Consider the following 25,289-nt stretch of genomic DNA (forward strand, 5'->3'; position numbering starts at 1 on the left):
TAAAAAAGAATAATATGGTCTAGTCACAGGGAAATGACTGTAGCTCACAATAATGTATCATATACTACATAAAGAACTGGAAAAGAAGAGCCAGTAGATGCCAAACAAGGAGTAAGAATGGGGACGTAGAAATGGTGATTACCTGATTTAGTCACTTGATACTGTATGCACGTGTTGAGATGCTGCACTGTGCCCACAGAAATGTACAAGTACTACATGTTAATCAAATGTTTTTATCTAACAAAAATTCCCAACATTTTATTGATAAAAGACAAAAGCATGAGTAGATTGTTCAACAGTACTTGGAGGTGGCAACATTCTACTTTCAAAAATATACAGAGAAACTATTAATAAGACTGAAAATGACATAGATTTGAACATTATAAAACAGTTAATTGATATATATCACACCACACAACAAGAGAATATGCAATCCATTAACATGTACAAGCAACATTTTTCAGACAATTTGCTTTTCTTAAAATGCGTTGAATAAATTAAAAAATTAAAACAAATATTTTCATGATATCAAAGTCTCATTGATTCTGGAGAAAAAAATTTTATTTCCTGAAAACATTTGGCTCTACATTCTTGATTCAAAGAACATTCCAAATGAAAATATCTCTTAAATCAAAATTGCTCTGCTTCTCTTTTTTAAAGTAATTTTTTCTTCTTTTTCTAGGAAGCTGAAAAATGAACTCTTAGAAGCAAAACGCAGAAGTGGGAAGACTCAACAGGAGACCAGCAGAGTCTGTGTTCACTGTCAAAGACACCTGGGCCTAATCTTTGACCGTGGTGACCCATGCCAGGCCTGTTCACTGAGGGTATGCAGTGCATGTCGGGTCACAGGCCTTGATGGCAGCTGGAAGTGCACTATCTGTGCCAGAGTCTCGTAAGTTTCTTTTCATGGAAACTGTATATTTAATGACTGAAGGGATTAGTGGATAAAACAAGAAAAGGGGTATTTTAAATTTAGGGATAGGGAATAAGATCAAAATTATTTAGTCCAACCATAGTCTTAATGCCTTGGCTTTGCTTTGGTGTGTGTGTGTGTGAGAGAGAGAGGGGTTTTTTTTATTTCAAAACATAGTTATTGTGTATGTGTGAGAGAGATAGAGACAGACAGACAGACAGATGGAGGCAGATACAGTCAGAGAACTGTATTTTAAAAAACTCAAAGCCTAGTATAATTAGAAGTCTCACAGAACCAGGTCTCTTTCTGTACTCAAAAACTACCCATGTGCTTTCTTCTCTGAGAGCCCATCTTGGCATTACATGGCTTCCAAGAAGGCACAGACAATTCCACTGAGACATTCTTAGACATTCGGGATGACTGGCAAGATGTGGATCAAATGTCCTGCCTTCTAATCACATCAGATTAGGAGCAAAGCTGGAGTCTTTCTGAATTCCCTCCAAACCTACTTCTTTAGTTATGGTGAAGGGGAGAGAACATTCCATTCACTTCCCTGTTCAGGCTGTGAGAGTGTAGTAGGCACAGATTTCACTCTGCAAACGTGGACACCTGTCAGTAGTCACTGTTTCTAAGTTGCACAAGAGTCTAAGCATGAGTCAGTCTCCACTGCTTCTGGGGCCTGTCAAACTCCCATCCTTTGGAGAAATTTCCCCCCGATTAACTGGCATGTTTTCTCCATCCCAATATCCTTTGTCTACTCTATTTTGGGAGTGTCTCATAACCTCCTCTTAAGGCAATTCAATGTTCATCTTTCTCCTGTGGTTGTGGTAGGAAATAGTAATATTAATCCAGTTTGTTGGCCTGCTTTCGTTTGGTTTGTCTTGTCTTTCCCCTCACTAACTTGCCCTGTTATAGGAGAAAGTCTGTCCCAGGAGGAAACATGAATAGTGTGACAGTAGAAGTGAGCTTCCATTTACAATTTTTCTGAATGAAGAATACTATTCTGTTAAAGACTCCTGGATTCAGTTGATTGCATTATTTAGCAAATGTTATTCTTCCTATATAGTTTCACAAAGGTCATCTTGAATAGGACAATATGTTCTATGTTTCAATCCTGGGTGGGACATATCACTATCTTCCTAAACCTGTATATATATGAAATACATGAAACTTGTAAAACTTAAATAAAATTTTAAATTTTTTAAAAATAAATGAACCATCAAAACTCTTGTACTACTTAACTTTTTATGCATTACTTTGTTTTGTTAAACAATCTTCCTTGATACTTTGTCCCACATAGAAAAATTTCTCTTAGTACTTCCTTCTCATTATTAGCAAGCATCCTTTGCCAATCTAGGAGGATAAACCCTGATGAAACTGTGAACATACTGGTTTGGAGTTCTTCCTCTATTATGTATAAAAGCTATGTTGCTTACCTGTGTTGCAGATATCTTCTCCCACCTTCTTGCTTGGTTTTCACTCTTAATTATATCATCTAATGAACAGAAACATAATTTTTCCTAGTTCAATTTGTTCATCTTTTCCTGTATCATTAGTGGGATATTTTTCTGTATGCTGTTAAATAAAACTTTCCCCAACCCCCATGTTTTAGTCACCTTTGCAACACTATAACAAGATTCCTGACAAAGACTAGTTATGAAGAAAAGGTTTATTTAGCTTGTAGTTTTTGAAATTCAAGGGCATGGCACCTGCATTAGCTTAGTTCTGCTGAAGATCTTATGGAAAACAGTGATAGAAAATAGCACATGGCAATGGCAGGAGTACATGTAGGGACAAGGGACCACATCTTGAACCAAGAGATTAGAGGATTGAGTGGGGCCAGATTTTTTCCTTTTCTAACTATCATCTCATAGAACTACTAAGGGTTCACATGAGAGCATGGCTCCAATGATCTAAAGACTTTGCATTGACCATGCCAGTTAAAAAGGTTTCACCACCTCCCAATATAGTCACTTAGTTGACCAAGCCTCCACTCACAATGGACCCTTGGAGAACTTTCATGCCACTTCCAAATTCTTAGCATCCCAAATCATGAAAATATTCTCCTATGTGATAATCTGTAATTGTTATTATTTTACCTCTAGCTTTAAAAATCTACTGGAACTGATTGTTATGTAGGTTGTTAGTGTTTAATTTTATCTTTTAATATGGAAATTATACAGTTGTTTATATGCTTATCCTAGAAGTTTCTATTAAATTATGTTTATTGTGTTGTCCAAATTTTCCATACCCTTACTAATTTTTATCTGCATATTCAGTCAGATATTGTGGGAGTTATGCTAAACTCTCAATAAATAATTGTAAGGTCCCTATTTATCCTTTTAGTTCTGATTATATTTCCTTTACATATTTCAACTTACTACATAATTACCCCTACTGTGTCTCTATAGTCTTTCCCATATCTGTATGCTTCCACTTGGAATAGTTTTTCTTTTGCCTAAAAGTTACCATTTAGTATTTCCTTTAATGTAGTTACCTTATATAAATGCTTTCACTGTTTATTTTTCTTAGCCTGGCTATATTTTACTTTTAATTTTCAAACATGTTTCCCTAGTTATTGAATCTTAAGTGGTAGGTATAAACTCTGTAATTTGGAGATCCTGTTGGCTTATTGTTTCTAATACTTCTATTAAGAAATGAGCTATCAGTGTACTGTTGCTCCTTTAAATGTAATATTTTATTTGACCACTTTTAATATTTTCCTTTTTTCTGTTTGGATTTTCAGCAGTTACTGTAACGTGCATTGGTCTGAATTTTCTTTGTTTTTATCCAGATTGTGTATCCTAAAGCATCTTCAATCATTACTTTACTGTCTTTTGTTACACTTGAAAATTTCTCAGACAGTATCTCCTCAGACAATTCTTTTTCATATTATCTTTTTCCTTTACTAATTGATATTACAAATATGTATCTTACTCATACTCAATATCATATATTTCTTATCCTCCTTTCTTTTGTTATCCTTTTATATCTCTGAATTCAGTTTTTATATTTGTCTGACCTAGCTTCCAATTCATGCAATCCTGTCTTTGAATATTAGCTAATTTTCTGTTAAACCTAGCTTTTTAATTCTTAAATTCTATTATGTTGTTATTCAGCTTTAGGATTTTCATTTTGTTTCTGTTATTTTTTTTCTTTTTTACCTTCTCATTCTGTTCTTGCAGTATTTTGAATCAGTTATCTTAGTTATTTTAAAGTCTTTGGATTATAGCTCCATTATCAGATTCCCCTATAAAACTGTTTCTATTGTTTTTCTTTCTCTTGGTTTTGGACCTGTCTTTCTTATTATAAAGCTTGGAGTTTTTGATTAATGGTCAAAGTCTACGAAAAATGATAAAACGTATTGATATCCTGTATATTATGTATCTATTGGTAATATAAATTTTTCTTCTAGAAAGGAAATGGGATAGGGCCACTGCATATTCATGATTATATTGATCAAGTCAAAGATTGAACTAATTTCAAAACTGGGATTTCAGTCCCCATGAGTGCTGACCTGTTTCTGGATCACATTTTTTTTCATGAAGAATAGTCCTTCAGTGTCTCATAACATACCTCTCAGGTAAGAGAGGCAATTGGAGCTGGCATTGTGGTGTAGCAAGTAAAGCCATTGCCTACAATGCCAGCATCCCATATGGGCACTGGTTCATGTCCCAGCTACTCCACTTCTGATCCAGCTGTCTGATGATGGCCTGGGAAAAGCAGCAGAAAATTGCCCAAGTATTTGGGCCCCTGCTGCTATGTGGGAGACTGTAAGAAGCTCCTAACTCCTGGCTTCAGTTTGGCCCAGCCCTAGCCATTGCAACCATCTGGGGAGTGAAAAAGTGGATAAAAGATCACTTTCTCCCTCCCTCTTCCCTCGTTCCCTCTCACTCTCCCTCCTTAACTCTGACTTTCAAATAAATAAATAAATCTTAAAAAAACGGAGAGGCAATTGTATTTTTTTATTTTTTACATAGTTTAAACAAGAACAATAAGAGTTAGAATGTGTGTATGTAGAGTTGGGATGAGTGTCAATGTTGTTGAGTTTTCTTATTTGTTACTTCACTCAGCTCTTTTCCCACCAAACTATCAAGATGAGGTTGCCGTTTCAGGGCAATGAAGAAGTAAATGGCTGGCGCCACAGCTCACTAGGCTAATCCTCCACCTGCGGCGCCAGCACCCCAGGTTCTAGTCCCAGTTGTGGTGCCAGATTCTGTGTCTCGGTTTCTGCTCTTCCAGTCCAGCTCTCTGCTGTGGCCCGGGAGTGCAGTGGAGGATGGCCCAAGTGCTTGGGCCCTGCACCCGCATGGGAGACCAGGAGAAGTACCTGGCTTCTGGCTTCGGATTGGCGCAGCGCGCCGGCTGTAGCGGCCATTTGGGGAGTGAACCAACGGAAAAGGAAGACATTTCTGTCTCTCTCTCTCACTGTCTAACTCTGCCTGTCAAAAAAAAAGAGTAAATGGAATTTTAATAATTGGTTGATCTTCTAGTTACAGAATTTGAGGACTCATGGGAAATTTCTCAATAATTATTTCTCCAATTCTTATAAAGTACTATGTATTTGGTCCTTAGTATTTATTCTTTTCCATTTTTATTCTATTTCTGTTTACCCTCTTCTTTATACCCTGGATTTCATTCACTCCGGCAATAATAGTAACCAGGGACCATGACTCAAGAGCCCTTCAATAAATTATAAGTTTCCTCAAGCTTCTATATGTGGAGGAGAATTTTTTCTTTAACTTCTAAATAGCACTGGTGATTACTAAAGCATATTATTCAATACAAGGCCCAAAGGGCTTCTATATGCACACATTTTGTCATCAACTCATCTGCTGGTTAGTATGGATGGTAACTGAAGGTCTAGTTCACTCAATCTTACCCCATAAAATTGTCAGATTTGCTTTAGGTTGCATTAATGAGAAATTAATTTCTGATGTGTTAGGTCAATGGACTTTGAAGATTGTTATAGAAAAACACAACCCCTTCCTTTATTTTCCCTTATACTTGTATACTAAGCATTTCACTTATTTATTTTCTGTCTTTCCCCACTAGAATGCAAATTTCATAAACATGTGAACAGGGATTCTTATCTATACTGTGCACTGGTGTAGTTTTAATGCCCTAAAAGAAGGCCTAAAATAGAATTCATTGAATATTTGTTAAATGAATAGATGGATGAGCAAAACAAATTAACTGATGAATGGCTGGGTGAATGTATGACAGGCTCCTATTTAAAGCATTTATTTCTTAATCAAGTGGAATATATAGGACAAATGTGGTTTTATGCTGCCAAGAGCATGAAGTTAAAATATTAGCCATATGAAATACATATGTCCTCTGAACAAAGAAAATTTCTTATTGTCAGAGGGTGGAATAATGAACAATAAACTGAAAGCTCTGTGTTTTCCTTGGAACATGTTAATGCATTAATATGTAACTTGTAAATCAATCATATTACTTTTGTTGGTAAAACAATAATTTAATAAACTCAACCACTCACCTGTGTAATTGACCTTCCAAAATCCACCCTCTCTATCCATCTTTGCTACATACTTATTGATAACCTGTCAGTATTCAGGTTTAGGATCATAAAGGATTCTTAAAGGGGCAAAGGATTACAAAGTCAAATACAACATGGATGGCCCTCAATGATTTCATAGCCTAAGGAGGAAGAAGAATTTATTAAATTATTGTTTCATGCATAACATGTCCTAAGGAAGAAATGTCTTTTTAATGTATGGTTCTTATACCTCTGTGTCAGTAGCAATATATCTTATAGTTATAGCCTTCTGTGACAGCTGAAATTTACATGTTGAGTGTTTAGTTTGACAGATCAAAATCCATCCTCACTTTTAAAGCTGAAAATCAGCTTCTCCAATATTCTAGTTGCTAATACATGTGATCGCAGAGACTTCAATTGTCAGTAATGGAAATATCTCATTTTCTATTCATGGAGTAGTTTTCAGAAAGGAAGCATAAATGATATTTTATTGGCAGCAAACATCCTTTGTTGTGAGAGAATGTTACAGCCCCACTGGGCTGTCTCCATGTTTAATAGACCATAAAATTGAAATTCCCACCCTGACCTCTAAGAGATGAGATGAGTCAGAAAGTGACTCATTCTCTAATCAGTTGGAAGAATGCCCTTTATTGTCATTTACTTTGGCTTGAGTAAAAGTAAAGAGGTTTTATTGCTGTAGTGCTGAAAAAATTAGAGAAAGGGCTGATGGAGAGACTTTACCTGTTACAATGAACTGTGTAACCTCCAACATTTTCTCCTACACCTTCTAATTCTAACAAATTAGTTGCCATAGGTCTAGTTTTAAAACTCACTCTATTTAGAAACACAGTGAAAGGGACCTTTACACAGTTAATTCATTTTGCCATCTTAATAAGATCTATAAAATTCCACATGAGTGTATTAGCTGAGACAGTTGCCATCCAGCAAAAACACAGTCATAATGGTTGTTTTTCCTAGTTAACACCTGACCGAACTGAGAAATACCCAAAACATAAAAAGCAACATGACAGGGAAGCAAAAAATGAAATACCTCTATGATATCAGTCATCTGATCTTATATTCATGCCATGTTGTGACATCTCAGACTGCTATATGTTTTGTGGTAGTCTTTGTCCTTTTTTAATTTGTTATTTTTAAAGATATATTCATTTATTTTTTAACTTTTATTTAATAAATTTCCAAAGTGCAACTTTTGAATTATACTGGCTTTTCCCCTCATAACCTCCCTCCCACCTGCAACCATCCCATCTCCCACTCCCTCTCCCATCCCATTCTTCATCATGATTCATTTTCAATTATCTTTATATACAAAAGATCAACTTAGTATATACTAAGTAAAGATTTCAACAGACTGCACCCACAAAGACACACAAAGTATAGAGTACTGTTTGAGTAGTAGTTTTACCGTTAATTTGCATAGTACAACACATTAAGGACAGAGGCCCTACATGAGGAGCAGGTGCACAGTGACTCCTGTTATTGATTTAACAACTGACATTCTTATTTATGACATCAGTAATCACCCAAGGCTCTTGTATGAGCTGCCAAGGCTATGGAAGGCTCTTGAGTTCACCAACTCCGATTTTGTTTAGACAAGGCAATGTTCTAAGTGGAAGTTCTCTCCTCCCTTCACAGAAGGGTACTGCCTTCTTTGATGGCCTGTTCTTCCCACTGGGACCTCACTCACAGAGATCTTTCATTTAGGTCATTTTTTTTTTTTTTGCCACAGTGTCTTGGCTTTCCATGCCTGAGAAACTCTCATGAGCTTTTTAGCCAGATCCGAATGCCTTTAGGGCTGATTCTGAGGCCAGAGTGCTGTTTAGGGCATTTGCCATTCTAAGAGTCTGCTGCGTATCCTGCCTCCCATGTTGGATCATTCTCTCTCTTTTAATTCTATCAATTATTATTTGCAGACACTGGTCTTATTCATGTAATCTCTTTGACACTTAATCCTATCTTTTTGATAAATTGTGAACTTAAATTGAACACTTTAACAAGTAAGATGGCATTGGTACATGCCACCTTGATGGGATTGAATTGGAATCCCATGACACATTTCTAGCTCTACCATTAGGGGTAAGTCAGAGTGAGCATGTGCCATACTGTACATCTCTTCCCTCTCTTATTCCCACTTTTATATTTAACAGGGATCACTTTTCAGTTAAATGACTAAGAATACTTGTGTGTTAATTAAAGAGTTCAACCAATGGTATTAAATAGAACAAAAAATACTAAAAGGGATAAAATAGTAAATTATTCCTCGACAGTCAGGACAAGGGCTGATCAAGACATTGTTTTTCATAGTGTCCATTCCACTTCAACAGGTTTCCTTTTAGGAGCTCAATTAGTTGTCACCAATCAGGGAGAACATATGATATTTGTCCCTTTGGGACTGGCTTATTTCACTCAGCATGATGTTTTCCAGATTCCTCCATTTTGTTGCAAATGACTGGATTTCATTTTTTACTGCTGTATAGTATTCTATAGAGTACATATCCCTAAATTTCTTTATCCAGTCTTCTGTTGATGGGTATTTAGGTTGATTCCATGTCTTACTTATTGTGAATTGAGCTGCAATAAACACTGAGGTGCAGACGGCTCTTTTACTTGCCAATTTAATTTCCTTTGGGTAAATTCCAAGGAATGGGATGGCTGGGTTGTATGGTAGGGCTATAGTCTGATTTCTGAGCAATCTTCCTACTGACTTCCATAGTGGCTTTACCAGTTTGCATTCCCACCAACAGTGGGTTAATGTCCCTTTTTCCCCACATCCTTGCCAGCATCTATTGTTAGTTGATTTCTGTATGTAAGCCATTCTATCCGGGGTGAGGTGAAACGTCATTGTGGTTTTGATTTGCATTTCCCTAATGGCTAGTGATCCTGAGTATTTTTTCATGTATCTGTTGGGCATTTGGATTTCCTCTTTTGAAAAATGTCTATTTAGGTCCTTGCCCCATCTTTTAAGTGTGTTTGTTTTGTTGTGGAGTTTCTTGATCTCTTTGTAGATTATGGTTATTGATCCTTTATCGGTTGTATAATTTGCAAATATTTTTCCCATTCTGTCAGTTGCCTCTTCACTTTCCTGACTGTTTCTTTTACAGTACAGAAACTTCTCAATTTGATGCAATCCCAATATTTAATGTTAGCTTTGACTGCCTGTGCCTCTGGGGACTTTTCCAAGAAGTCTTTGCCTGTGCCTATATCTTGCAGGGTTTCTCCAATGTTCTCTAATAATTTGATGGTGTCCAGTTGTAGATTTAGATCTTTAATCCATGTTGAGTTGATTTTTGTGTAAGGTGTAAGGTAGGGGTCTTGCTTCATGCTTCTGCACATGGAAATCCAGTTTTCCCAGTACCATTTGTTGAATAGACTGTCCTTGCTCCAGGAATTGGTTTTAGCTCCTTGATCAAATGTAAGTTGGCTGTAGATGTTTGGATTGATTTCTGGTGTTTCTATTCAGTTCCATTGGTCTACCCATCTGTTTCTGTACCAGTACCATGCTGTTTTGATTACAACTGCCCTGTAGTATGTTCTGAAATCTGGTATTGTGATGCCTCTGGCTTTGTTTTTGTTGTACAAGATTTCTTTAGCTATTCGAGGTCTCCTGCCCCTCCATATGAATTTCAGCATCTTTTTTTCCAGATCTGAGAAGACTGTCTTTGGTATTTTGATTGGTATAGCATTGAATCTGTAAATTGCTTTTGGGAGAATGGACATTTTGATGATATTGATTCTTCCAATCCATGAGCATGGAAGATTTTTCCATTTTTTGGGATCCTCTTCTATTTTTTCTTTAAGATTTTGTAATTCTCATTGTAGAGATCTTTGACAACCTTGGTTAAGTTTATTCCAAGGTATTTGATTGTTTTTGTAGCTATTGTGAATGGGATTGATTTTAGCACTTCTTTCTCAGCCATGGCATTGCCCGTGTATACAAAGGCTGTTGATTTGTGTGCATTAATTTTATATCTTGCTACTTTGCCAAACTCTTCTGTGAGTTCCAATAGTCTCTTAGTAGAGTTCTTTGGATCCCCTAAATAAAGAATCATATCATCTGCAAAGAGGGATAGTTTGACTTCTTCCTTCCCAATTTGTATTCCTTTCATTTCTTTTTCTTGCCTAATGGCTCTGACTAAAACTTCCAGAACTATATTGAATAGCAGTGTTGAGAGTCGGCATCCCTATCTGGTACCAGATCTCAGTGGAAATGCTTCCAACTTTTCCCCATGCAATAGGTTGCTGGCCGTGGGTTTTTCATAGATTGCTTTAATTGTATTGAGGAATGTTCCTTCTATACCCAATTTGCTTAGAGTTTTCATCATGAAAGGATGTTGTATTTTATCGAATTCTTTCTCTGCATCTATTGAGATAATCTTATTGTGTTTCTTCTGCACTTTGTTAATGTGGTGTATCACATTGATTGACTTGTGAACGTTGAACTATCCCTGCATACCAGGGATAAATCCCACTTGGTCTGGGTGGATGATCTTTCTGATGTGTTGTTGGATTCTATTGGCCAGAATTTTATTGAGGATTTTTGCATCTTGTTCATCAGGGAAATTGGTCTATAATTGTCTTTCTCTGCTGCACCTTTTTCAGGTTTAGGAATTAAGGTGATGCTGGTGTCAGAGAAAGAATTCGGGGGCTGGCGCCACGGCTCAATAGGCTAATCCTCCACCTAGTGGCGCCAGCACCCCGGGTTCTAGTCCCGGTCGGGGCGCCAGATTCTGTCCCAGTTGCCCTCCTTCCAGGCCAGCTCTCTGCTATGGCCCGGGAGTGCAGCGGAGGATGGCCCAAAGTCCTTGGGCCCTGCACCCCATGGGAGACCAGGAGAAGCACCTGGCTCCTGGCTTCGGGGTCTGTTTAAGTTTTCTGTGTCTTCATGGTACACTTTAGGTAGCTTGTATGTGTTCAGGAATCTATCCATTTCTGATAGATTTCCCTGTTTGCTGGCATACAACTCTTTGTAGTAATTTGTGATGACACTCTTTATTTCTGTGGTGTCTGTAGTACATTCCCTTTTTCATCCCTGATTTTATTGACTTGGGTTTCTCTCTCCTTTTAATAGTTAATTGGGCCAATGGCGTGTCAATTTTGTTTATTTTTTCAAAAAACCAGCTCCTTGTTTGGCTGATCTCTTATAATTTTTTTTTGATTCAATGCTGTTGATTTCTTCTCTAATTTTAATTATTTCTCTTCTCCTACTAGTTTTGGGTCTGGTTTGCTGCAGTTTTTCTAGATTCTTGTAATGCATTGATAGCTCATTTGTTTGGTGCCTTTCCAATTTCTTGATGTAGAAACCTATTGCTATAAACTTTCCTCTCAACACTGCTTTTGCTGTATCCCATAAGTTTTGATATGCTGTGTTGTTATCCTCATTTACTTCCAGAAAGTTTTTGATTTTTCTTTTGATTTTTTCTATGACCCCGTGTTCATTCAGGAGCATGTTGTTCAGTCTCCATGTGTTTGCATATTCTCTAGAGATTCCTGAGTTGCTAATTTCCAGCTTCATTCCATTGTGGTCTGAGAAGATGCATGGTATGATTTTCATTCTTTTGAATTTGCTGAGACTTGCTTTATGGCCTAGTATGTGGTCAATCCTAGATTAGGTTCCATGTAATGCTGAGAAGAATATGTATTCTGTAGCTGTAGGATTGAAAATTCTGTAGATATCTGTTAGATCCATTTGGTCTATAGTATCAATTAAATCTGCTGTTTTCTTGTTGATCTTCTGTCTGGTTGATCTGTCTATTGCTGAAAGTGGAGTATTGAAATCACCCAATACTATTGTATTGGAGTCTAATGATGGCCGTGTTTCTGTGTGTAACACATCTTAAGCATCTTTTGCAGGGCTGGACAAGTGGTGACAAATTCTTTCAGTTTCTGTTTGCTATGAAACGTCTTTATTTCACCTTCATTCACAAATGAGAGCTTTGCAGGATACAATATTCTGGGCTGGCAGTTTTTTTCTCTTAGTACTTGGGCTATATCTCCTCATTCCTTCCTAGCCTGTGGGGTTTCTGATGAGAAGTCTGCTGTGATTCTAATTGGAGATCTCTGAGAGTAATCTGGCATTTCTCTCTTGCACATTTTATAATCTTTTCTTTATGTTTCACTGTGGTGAGTTTGATTACAATGTGTCATGGTGAGGATCTCTTCTGGTCATGTCTATTGGGGTTTCTATGTGCTTCCTATACTTGGCTGTCTCTTTCCTTCTCCAAAACGGGAAGTTTTCTGCTAGTATCTTCTAATCCTTTCTCAGTCTCCATGCCTTCAGGAACTCCTAGAACCCGAATGTTGGGGTTTTTAATAGTATCCTGTAGATTCCAACAATATTTTTAGATTTATAATTTCCTCTTCTTTTCTTTGGTTTGACTGTATAATTTCCTATGCTCTGTCTTCTAAGTCCAGTATTCTCTCTTCTACCTCACTGATTCTGTTTTTAAGGCTCTCAAATGTGTTTTTATTTGTTCTATTGAATTCATTTCATTTTGATTTCTCTTCAATATCTCCATTTCATGTCCTACTAAATTCTTCATTTCATTTTTATTCCTCCTTAAGATTTCATTTTCATGAGAGAGATTTTGTGTCATGTGCAGTATGGATTTCTGTAGTTATGCATTTGTTTTTTATAACTTCTAAATGTTCTTATCATAAATTTTTTGAGTTCCGTATCTTGCATTTCTTCTGTCTCTTCATCTTCATAATCCTGTATTGGAGTGTCATGTTCATTTGGGAGTGTCATGATGTCTTCCTTTTTCTTGTTTCCTCGGTTTTTGCATGTGTTGTTTGGCATTGTGGAGATATTCTTTTTTTTTTTTTTCGCTGTGGTGGCTTTTCTCATTATACCATGACTCTAGATTAAGTGGTCTGTCTGCTTTTGGTACATCTCTAGAGGTTTGTGGTGGGTGTGGCCAGAGAGCTCTGTTCAGCTCTTCAGGGTTAAGGATGTTCCAAAGGTGGCACACACAGGTTTGGCATGGTAAATCTTTCTTTTTTTTTTTTTTACTCAGAAGGGAAGTAATTCTCAGCTGAGCTCTTCTCCTTGATGGCAGTCAGTGCCTGAGCACTAGCCCCAGTGGGTATAATATTCATCTGCTCTGTCCCAAGGACCACACAAAGCATCTGTGCAGTCCTCAGTATAAGCTCAGATTCCCCTGCAATGTCTCTCACCAAGTAGCCAAGGCTGCCCGAGTTTGTGGCGTCTCCCACCGAGACTACTCACATCTCAGCCACACCATGAGTTCTCCCACACACCTGCAGTTTTCTTTATTTTTTCCACAATCCAGGTTCATAAGCTCCCAAATTCACTAGATCTTAGTCTCCTGTTATTTCTCCCCACCAGAGTCAGGTTTTTCTGCTTGGGTGAGGGTGGGCGCAGCCCCAAGCTGTTATGTATGTACAAAATGGTGCCTGCTCTATTGTCTTGCTCACCTTTGTAAGGTGTGTGGAGAGAGAGAATCGTGTCCATACCATCCCTTGTATTTTTTTCTTTCCTCTGGTAAGCTGGTATACTTTCCACCATGGGAATTCATGCCCCATTCCCTCTAGGTTCTCCCTAGTGCTTTTCCACCAGTGTCTCGGGCTACTGAGGTTTTGTCTCACCTCTCTTTCTAGCGCTGGTGTGGAACCTCTCGGCAGCTGGGCTCCTGAGCCGTGGGCACCCGTGCCCTCCACAGAGGTCCACCAAGTCCCTCTCATTACGGAAGAGTGTCCTCTGCCGTTTTTCCCCTATTTCTTCCCTGAGACTATACTATCTTCACTTTTATTAATCTGTCTTCTTCCAGACTATCAGTAAGCTCCCTTCCTATTCCACCATCTGGGCTCCTCCTCCAGACTTTGTCTTTTAAAAGTTGGAAGAGCCTGATATTTTTGGTTTGATGAATTTATATTGATTGCTGGAATAGATGTTTATCAGTGAACATGAAATAGATACTACTGAGGAATGGAACATACACAGATATATTACAAGAGGGAATGGATATTCCTTTGTTATGAGAAAGAACAATACAGTTCCTGACATCTGGAAACTGGTCTGACACTTTCAAGTGATCTTGATATTGTTAGGAACTGACTTGAAATTCACAAGTAAGTCATGATATTCTCCTGTCCAACAAAATCTCAGAGCACCAGCATTCCACAAGATTATTCTACAACCATGATGAAGTGGAATGAAACAAGAATACTTTATAAAATTTTCTAAGCATAAACAAAAACAAAGTGACTAATTAAGACATAAAATACCAAATAGCCTTTTCTTGGCTAGTGTGAATAACTTTTTGCTTCCTTACCAATTATTACTTTAACCTTGCCCTAGTTTGCCCTCCTTCAAGATAAAATTTATGAAGTTACCAATGACAGAATTGTACTCACAATTATCACCTAATCCTAAGAAAAATCCTTCCTCTCTTGAACGCTCCCCCAAATTACATAACAAACTAATATTTTAGTAAATCCTTTCAAATATCCTCTTTTTATTTATTTTTTATTTTTTATTTTTTTAACTTCTATTTAATGAATATAAATTTCCAAAGTACAGCTTATGCATTACAATGGCTTCCCCCATAACTTCCCTCCCACCTGCAACCCTCACCTCTCCCAATCCCTCTCCCCTTCCATTCACATCAAGATTCATTTTTAATTCTCTTTATATACAGAAGATCAGTTTAGCATATATTAAGTAAAAGTTTCAACACTTTGCACCCACACAGAAATACAATGTGTAAAATACTGTTTGAGTACTAGTTATAGCACTAAATCTCAATGTACAGCACATTAAGGACAGAGATCCTACATAAGGAGTAAGTGCACAGTGACTCCTGCTGTTGACTTAACAAATTGACACTCTTGTTTATGTCATCAGTAATCACCCTAGGCTCTTGTCATGAGTCGCCAAGGCTATGGAAGCCTTTTGAGTTTGCCGACTCTGATCATATTTAGACAAGGTCGTAGTCAGAGTGGAAGTTCTCTTCTCCCTTCAGAGAAAGGTACCTCCTTCTTTGAAGACCTGTTCTCTCCACTGGGATCTCACTCGCAGAGATCTTTCATTTAGGTCATTTTGTTTTCCAGAGTGTCTTGGCTTTCCATGCCTGAAATACTCTCATGGGCTTTTCAGCCGGATCCGCATGCCTTAAGGGCTGATTTTTTGGCCAGAGTGCTGTTTAGGACATCCGCCATTCTATGAGTCTGCTGAGTATCTCGCTTCCCATGTTGGATCGTTCTCTCCCTTTATTATTCTATCGGGTAGTATTTGCAGACAGTAGTCTTGTTTATGTGATCCCTTTGACTCTTAGTCCTATCATGATCAATTGTGAACAGAAATTGATCACTTGGACTAGTGAGATGGCATTGATACATGCCACCTTGATGGGATTGAATTGGAATCCCCTGGTATGTTTCTTTTTTTTTAACTTTTATTTAATGAATATAAATTTCCAAAGTACAGAATATGGATTACAATGGCTTCCCCCCATAACGTCCCTCCCACCCACAACCTTCCCCTTTCCTACTCCCTCTCCCCTTCCATTCACATCAAGATTCATTTTCGTTTCTCTTTATATACAGAAGATCAGTTTAGCATACATGAAGTAAAGATTTCAATAGTTTGCTCCCACACAGAAACATAAAGTGAAAAATACTGTTTGAGTACTAGTTATAGCATTAAATCTCAATGTACAGCACACTAAGGACAAAGATCCTACATGAGGAGTAAGTGCACAGTGACTCCTGTTGCTGACTTAACAAATTAACACTCTTGTTTATGGCCTCAGTAATCACCCTAGGCTCTTGTCATGAGCTGCCAAGGCTATGGAAGCCCCCTGAGTTCACTGACTGATAATTTTTAGACAAGGCCATGGTCAAAGTGGAAGTTCTTTCCTCCCTTCAGAGAAAGGTACCTCCTTCTTTGATGACCCGTTCTTTCCACTGGGATCTCACTCGCGGAGATCTTTCATTTAGGTTTTTTTTTTTTTCCCCAGAGTGTCTTGGCTTTCCATGCCTGAAATACTCTCATGGGCTTTTCAGCCGGATCCGCATGCCTTAAGAGTTGATTCTGAGGCCAGAGTGCTGTTTAGGACATCTGCCATTCTATGGGTCTGCTGTGTATCTCACTTCCCATGTTGGATCAATCTCTCCCTTTTTGATTCTATCAGTTAGTATTTGCAGACACTATTCTTGTTTATGTGATCCCTTTGGTTCTTAGTCCTATCATTATGATCAATTGTGAACAGAAATTGATCACTGGGACTAGTGAGATGGCATTGGTACATGCCACCTTGATGGGATTGAATTCGAATCCCCTGGTATGTTTCTAACTCTACTTTTGAGGTAAGTCAGCTTGAGCATGTCCCGAATTGCACATCTCTTCCCTCTCTTATTCCCACTCTTATATTTAACAGTGATCACTTTTCAGTTAAGTTTCAGCACTTAAGAAGAATTGTGTATTGATTACAGTATTCAACCAAAAGTATTAAGTAGAACAAACAAAAAAAATACTAAGAGGGATAACATATCAAGTTGCTCATCAACAATCAGGGTGAGGGCTGATCAAGTCACCATTTCTCATAGTGTTCATTTCACTTTAACAGGTTTCCTTTTTGGTGCTCAGTTAGTTGTCACCTATCAAGGAGAACAAGTGGTATTTGTCCCTTTGGGATTGGCTTATTTCACTCAGCATAATGTTTTCCAAATTCCTAACAGGGATCACTTTTCAGTTAAAATTTAAACACCTAAGAATAATTGTGTTAATTACAGAGTTCAACCAACGGTACTAGAACAAAAAAAAATACCAAAAGTGGTTAAAGTATTACATTGTACATCAACCGTCAGGACAAGAGCTGATCAAGTCACTGTTTCTCATAGAGTTCATTTCATTTCAACAGGTTTCCCCTTTGGTGCTCAGTTAGTTGTCGCCAATCAGGGAGAACATATGATATCTGTCCCTCTGGGACTGGCTTAATTCACTCAGCATGATGTTTTCCAAATTCCTCCATCTTGTTGCAAATGACCGGGTTTCGTTGTTTTTGACTGCTGTATAGTATTCTATAGAGTACATGTCCCATAATTTCTTTATCCAGTCTACTGTTGATGGGCATTTGGGTTGGTTCCAGGTCTTAGCTATTGTGAATTGAGCTGCAATAAACATTAATGTGCAGACAGCTTGTTTGTTTGCCAATTTCATTTCTTTGGGTAAATTCCAAGGAGTGGTATGGCTGGGTTGAATGGTAGGGTTATATTCAGGTTCCTGAGGAATCTCCAAACTGACTTCCATAGTGGCTTAACCAATTTGCATTCCCACCAACAGTGGGTTAGTGTCCCTTTTTCCCCACATACAGGCAGAGTGGATAGTGAGAGAGAGAGAGACAGAGAGAAAGGTCTTCCTTTGCCGTTGGTTCACCCTCCAATGGCCGCTGCGGCCGGCGCACTGAGCCGATCCGATGGCAGGAGCCAGGTACTTCTCCTGGTCTCCCATGGGATGCAGGGCCCAAGTACTTGGGCCCTCCTCCACTGCACTCCCGGGCCACAGCAGAGAGCTGGCCTGGAAGAGGGGCAACCGGGACAGAATCCGGTGCCCCGACTGGGACTAGAACCCAGTGTGCCGGTGCCGCAAGGCGGAGGATTAGCCTAGTGAGCCATGGCGCCGGCTCAAATATCCTCTTAATGGGATTCTACGTGATTCTTCATGCCCTGTGTTTTCCTTCATAGCAATGAGCAAAAATCTCAATTGGTCAACCATGGGTAGGTTCCTGGTGATCACTGACCTGAAAATTATTGACAGTTGCTATGTAGTCATTTCAAAATCACCCCTAGCTTAGCAGATTTCTGTTATCCAGCTATGAAGGAGAGGTTCACATTAGGGTAATCTTTCATTGACCCAGAGTTATTTGGAATGGTAAGAATGTGTTTTCATTGCCTTGACATAATATTTAGTATCATTTATCAATTATATGCAAGATCCCCCATGCTTTTAATATTTCATTCACTGTGGTGTGGTGCTGTAATACCTACATAAACTGAAGAGAATTTTTTAAATGTGAAAATGTTGGGGTTGGCAATGTGGTATTGTAGGCCAAGACTCCATGTGCAGTTCCAGCATTCCCTGTGGGTGCTGGTTCATGTTCTGGCTGCTGCTCTTCCAATCCAACTCTGAGCTTATGGCCTGAGAAAGCAATGGAGGGTGACCCAAGTGTTTGGGTCCCTGCACCCACGAGGGAGACCTGGAGGAAGCTCTTGGCTCCTGGCTCCGGATCAGCCCATCTCTGACCATTGCAGCCATTTGGGAAATTAACCAGCGGATAGAGACCTTTCTCTCTGTCAGTCTCTCTGTAATTCTGCCTCTCAAATAAATAAATATAAATCTTTTAAAAAGGAAATTGTCATATATATCAAAGATATTCTATAATACATATATAAGGTTTAAAGAATACTATATATCCTTCACTCAGTTTAAGAATTAAAACATTTTTGTCTTGCATTTTTTTATTCCCTTGCTTTACTTTAGAGTGTTACTGCATTTGGATGTGTCCTTAAGTATTATTTTTCTAGTTTTATATTTTTGGATGCCATCCAAATGAAAATCATACTGTGTATATCCTTTCATCACTTTATTAGCTCAACTTTTTGGTGACATTTGTCCATGTTTATGTGCACAGCATCACATTATCTTCACTGTTGTTACCATATTCCTTTAATGTATCTACTTTCTCATTGATAGATGTTCAGATTGTTTCAGTTTATGTTACACAAAATTATTCTATGATATTTTTGTACATATGGCCTGACATGTAGAAGAGCTTTTGCCTAGGTTATGATTTTTTTAAGGATTTATTGATTTATTTGAAATAGTTACAGAGAGAGGAGACACAGAGGTAGAGAGAGATCTTCTGTCTGCTGTTTCACTCTCCAAATGGCCCCAAAGGCTTGGGGTGGGCCAGTCTGAAGCAAACCCCAGGGAGCTTTGTCTGGGTCTTCCACGTGGGTGGCAGGAGCCCAAACACTAGGGTCATTTTCTGCTGCTGTTCCCAGGCCGTTAACAGGGAACTGGATCAGAAGTGAACATCTGGAACACCAACTGGCACACATATGTCTGTAGGCATCTCAGGTGAAAGTTTAACCCACTATGCCTCAATACCAGTCCCTAGGTTAGGATTTTTTTTTAATACGTACACCCTACAGTGGTATTTTTAAATCTGTGGGTCATGATTTATTGGTGAGTTATAATCAGCACTTCTGAAAATAAAATGGAATAATAGCGGCCGGCGCCGCGGCTCAATAGGCTAATCCTCCACCTAGCGGTGCCGGCACACCGGGGTCTAGTCCCGGTCAGGGCGCCGGATTCTGTCCCGGTTGCCCCTCTTCCAGACCAGCTCTCTGCTGTGGCCAGGGAGTGCAGTGGAGGATGGCCCAAGTGCTTGGGCCCTGCACCCCATGGGAGACCAGGAGAAGCACCTGGCTCCTGCCTTCGGATCAGCGCAGTGTGCCGGCCACAGTGCGCCAGCCGTGGCGGCCATTGGAGGGTGAACCAACGGCAAAAGGAAGACCTTTCTCTCCGTCTCTCTCTCTCACTATCCACTCTGCCTGTCAAAAAAAATGGAATAATAGCAAATGTTAGTATATATATATATATACATGTATGTGTACAAATACTTTTATATGCTAATATATACTTAAATATAATACTTATATATACTAATGTGCATTCTGTGCATTGTGATATAAAATTTGTTTCTTACTGTGATTTCTCTTTAAAATATTTGAAAAGATTACTGCAGGGTATGCAAATGGGAATGGAATTGTAGGGCAAGTTGTATGAGCATTCTCAGTTTTACAAGACAATGTTAAACGGCTTTACATATTGAATGTACTGATTTAAATTCCACCAACATTGTAGAGGGGTTTCCTATTACTTCCTAATCTGACCAACACATGATATGTTGAGAATTTTTATTGTTTTCAAGCCAGTATATGTAAAAGAATGGCTTCCTATTATTTTAATCTGCATTTTTCTGATTACTAATGATGTTGAGCATCTTTTAAAAGGTGTATGGCTTTTGTGGTTCCTTTTCTGTGTATGCCCATTTTCTATTAGTCAGTTCATCTTTTCTTTATTAATTTGGAAGTATTCTTAATACCCTCTCATCTCTACAAAGCTTTTACTTTAATCTCTGTTTTGTCTGTTGTTAATACATCATCCATTTTTGGGTTGATACTTGCATAATATATATCATTTAACTTTCAAGTTTTCTGTATCCATGTGCTTAAGGTGAGTCTCTTGCATATAGTATTTATGCTATTTAAAAATATATGTTCTGTGTAAATATTTATTATACATGCATGCTATATGCATTAAGTATTTGCTATATACACATATACCTACTATAAATATATACTATTTATAATTTTTTAAATTTTAATATATTTTCTTACATTATTGCTTAGCCTAATTATATTCATTGTGACTATTGCAATATTTGTGTTATCTATTTATATTATCTACAGATTGGTGTAGATTTTCTGCATTCCATTTTATCTTTTCTACTGGTATAGGTGTTATATGCTTTTTTCATTTTCAGTAGTTTTACCTAGAAATTATATTATATTTAACTTTATACATCAATAGTTTTGCCCTTCTTCCAATCAATAAAAGAAACTTGGTATTTTTAAATTTTATATATCTTCTTCCTGGCTGATATGTAATTTTTTCCCTGTGTTTTATACATATATTCTTTTTTTAAAAATATTTATTTATTTGAAAGGCACAGTTACACAGAGAGAGGGAGAGACAGAAGGATCATCTACCTGCTGGTTCACTCCCCAATGGTCACAACAGCCAGCTGTGCCAGGCCAAAGCCAGGAGCCAGGAGCTTCCTCCAGGTCTCCCATGCAGGTGCAGGGGCCCAAGGACTTGGGCCATCTTTCACTGTTTTCCCAGGCCATAGCAGAGAGCTGGATTGGAAGTGGAGCAGTTGGGACTCAAACCGGCGCCCATATGGGATGCTAGAACTGCAGGCAGCGGCTTTACTCATTATTCTACAATGCCAGCCCCTGTGGATTTTCTTCTTTAAAATTATGGCAGCTTATACCCTAAGATTCCCACGAGCCTGAAAAGGTAAAGCGCAGTACTGATTACTGATGACTGTCTTTCTGGACACAGTTAATCTATGTACCTAGTCAGTTGACTCTAGGTAAGATTTCATGACCTGAAATAGGGTTGAGGATTCCTGTTCCCAGTGACAGGGTTCTGTCAAGGTCTTTGCTAAATTTTTTTAAAGTTATTATTTTATGCTTCCTTCCTATAGGAACTAAGGGTGATCCAGGCTATGAAAGCAGGGTGGCAGAGCTCACAGAAAAGTCAGGTTCTTGGACCATCCAAGATGGTGTCACAGGCATTGGTTTTACCCTCTACACCACAATGCTTGCCGCTAGATATATATTCTTGTTTAATCCAATAATTTAGATATAATTTTGTTCATATACTAATGTTTGCTTAGATTTATTACATTTTATCAGTTTCATTCTTCACCGTTCCTTTTCATATCTCAGATCTGTTTTACCTCATCTTGAAACATAATGTTTAAAATTTGCTTTAGTGAAAATCTATTGGTGATAAATTATCTCAGTTTTCATTTTGCTTATTACTTTATTTCATAGTCATCCCTGAACAGTGGTTTCTCTGAATATGCAAGTCTGGGTGATAATTACTTTCTCCAGAACTTTGAAGATATTTCCTTAGCATCTATATTAAAGTATCGCTAAAATTCAACTGTCACTCTAATCATCATTCCTTTGTAGGTAATCTATTTTCCTATGTCCTCCTTAATGAGTGTTAATATGTCCTCTTTGTCTATAATGTCCTATAACTTCATCATAATGTGTCTAAGGGTTTCTTTTATTTTTTTTCCTGTTTGAGAAAGAAGAAGGAAATAAATCTAGACCAACATCTCCATATGGCCAAGATCTTTGTTTTCTTTGCCACTGTATTCCTAGCTGTAGCACAAGGCCTGACATAGATGCAATGCAATAAGTACTTTCCATGTGATGAATAAACTGTATGTAATTTTAGCTAGTTTCCTTATAAATAATGGAAGGAAATCAGAGGTTCATCTCAGAATATTTAATAAGCATATTATATTTTAGATATTTCCAATAGTTAATAGAAGATAAAGGACAAAATGAATCTTTTGGTAACAATTCATTTTTTAACAAGATTACTTAATATTCTCCCTACAAATCTAAAGAAAATTTAACTTGATTTTACATTGATATAATCCTGTAAGTGAAGGTTTGATATCCCAGAATCCAGACTACCAAATTCTTAATACACATTTTAATACTTAAAATCATTATTTACAAATAGTGAGTGTAACCCACTATAATTTCAGTCAATCTCTTTCTTCAGAGTATATAATAGGAAACACAGAATCTATATCAAGCCTTGTGTTTTTCAAATAATAGGCTTATGTGGTAGAGGAGGATATAAATTTTATAGTGGGTATCATGCCCATTTTCTTTCCTCTTTCTTCCTCCCTTTATTCCTACCACTTGACCCACCATCGTGTGCACACATACACACACACCCCAATCATATGCTCTATTCCTTGGTTTCTATAGGTATCACTATTTCTCAAAGTCTTTTTGTAACTGATATGTATGAGTTGTTTCCTGGCAATGTTGCCAGATTTAAAGAACATAAATCACTGTGCTCCTAAATCTGTATGTATGAAATGGATGAAATATGTTCACTTTATATAAATTAAAAATGGACCTGGACATTGAGTAGAAATCCTCTATCATAGTGCCTTTATAACTTTGAGAACTTTATTTAATTCACATAAGCTATAGTTTCCATGTTTATACATTAAGGAAAATAATAGCTGGTTTGTGGCTTATAGCAATTAGAAATATCATGTGTAAGGTGTCAACCACATTATTTGGTGCCCAGAGTATACTCACTAAGTATTAGTTTCCTATTCTTCTATCAAGCCTTCTGTCTGTCACCTAAAAAGATGAGAAATGCACAATCCCAAGATACTGTTGTGATGTTTCAGAGTTCTGAAATACCAAGTGACTCAGGTGCATATTGGAATTGAACAAATACAAGGTTTACAGTGACTATTCTTGAAAGGATAGCAAGATGTAATGACTAACAATTCGGGGAAAATCTTATCTATGTTAGGTGTGGACATCTAGATGTATGTGATAGAGTTGATATGCCCACTTCCTGGGGCATGTAGACTCTATGTGTCCCCCTTCCCCTTTCTTATATGAAACTCTGTCAGTATGCTGTCTGCACTATCCCATCTCTCAAGAACACACAAAGAAGAACTAAGACCATAGCATGCCTTTATTGGTTGTTTTTTGAACATTGAACTCTATTATTCCCTTTGCCATTGTTTATTTTTGTGTAAGTTATTTGCCTTTGCAGGGTTTTACAAACTTTTATTTTTTAATAAAACACTGGAGAGTCTATATTTTAGGCTTAGTGGGCCATGTTATCTACTGCTGCAACTAGCAGTTATAGCACAAAAACAGCCAGATAGTAAATAAACAATTGAGCATGACTGTTGTCCAAAGAAACTTTATTTATGAACACTGAATTTAGAATGTCATTAAACTTTCATATATCAAGAAAGTACTTTTTATTTTTAATCATTTAAAAATGTAAAAACCATCCCTGGCTTTTGAGCCACAAAACAAGTAGGAAGTAAATCTGGCCCACAGAACACAGTGTACCTACCTTGGCCCTATTGTGCATCTAAGTTTTCTTTATTTATCTTCTTACAACCTGTGTGAGTTATATCCTGGTTTGTATATTAGAACAAATTTCTACATTTGTCATAGTCGTTTTCTATTGCCACCATAATAAATTACCACAATTTAGCTTAAAGTAATACAAACTTACTGTTTTTCAGTTCACTGGCTTGGAAGTCTGGTTTTGCTTGACTTGTTTCATTGCTCAGGTTTCACAAGTTACTGGAATCAAAATGTTGACTGGTAAAGCTCTTATGAAAAGGCTCTGGAAAGAGTCTTCTTCCAAGCTCATTCTTTTGGAAAGAACCCAGTTCCTTCTGACTGTAGGAATGAGGTCTCTTTCCTTTTTGTCGCTTATCTGATAGTCACCCTTAGCTCCTGGAGGCTTCTCCAATCCTTGACTGTGGATCCCTGCATCTTAGAGCCTTCTTAGTGCATCATATCTTTCTCATGTTTGCAGTCTGACTTCCTATTCTGCAACACCTCCTCTGACTTCCTCTTCTTCCTCCTCTGTTTTTAAGGACTCTTATGGTTACTTTGGAGCCACATTAATAATCCAGAATAATCTCATGATTTTAAAGTCTAATTCCATCTATAAATTCCAGTCACATCAGTACCTAGTGTTTGCTTGAATAGCCAAGGGACAGTCATCTTGAGGTGACATCTTCAGAATTTAGAATACTGCAATTGCCACCTGGATTTCTGACTTAAGTAGTGATATATATAAGTCTAAATCACTTGTGATTTATCCAGAAATCATTAAGCCCTTTCAAACTTTTGACTGTGGTAAGTTAGATCTTATATTTGATATGTTACATAAGCATATTTGATATGATTATTGACCTAATTTAGCAAAGTTCATGCTTCCCAATAGGTGATCTAACCACCTGGGGGCAAATCTGAGTTGTACATGGCATTGTTTCATATATAACTTGCCTATGCCTCTCAAAATTTGAAGTAGGATTTTAGGGCAATTGCTGTGGGAAACGAGGTTTAAACATTTTTCTGAAGGGATTGTTTTACATGCAATACAGTTATTGATTTCCAAGTCCAAACAGTTGCTGAATGTCATGGATTTCTTACTCTAGGCCTAGAAACCACTAT

General features: G+C 37.7%; 1 protein-coding gene across 14 annotated transcripts in view; it reads left to right on the forward strand.

Annotated features, from left to right (window-relative positions):
• The window catches only part of SYTL5 (synaptotagmin like 5), a 280,881-nt gene that overhangs the window by 177,197 nt on the left and 78,395 nt on the right, over positions 1 to 25,289 (forward strand). For all 14 annotated transcript variants that reach the window (XM_089324968.1, XM_089324966.1, XM_089324962.1 and 11 more), the window contains one exon: positions 683 to 892. In XM_089324968.1, coding sequence (XP_089181094.1) covers positions 683 to 892 — 210 coding nt within the window. The remainder of the gene's footprint in view (positions 1 to 682; positions 893 to 25,289) is intronic.

The sequence above is a fragment of the Oryctolagus cuniculus genome, chromosome X (assembly GCF_051225735.1).
Source record: "Oryctolagus cuniculus isolate XC-2025 breed Fujian yellow rabbit chromosome X, ASM5122573v1, whole genome shotgun sequence".
Classification (NCBI taxonomy): Eukaryota; Metazoa; Chordata; class Mammalia; order Lagomorpha; family Leporidae; genus Oryctolagus; species Oryctolagus cuniculus.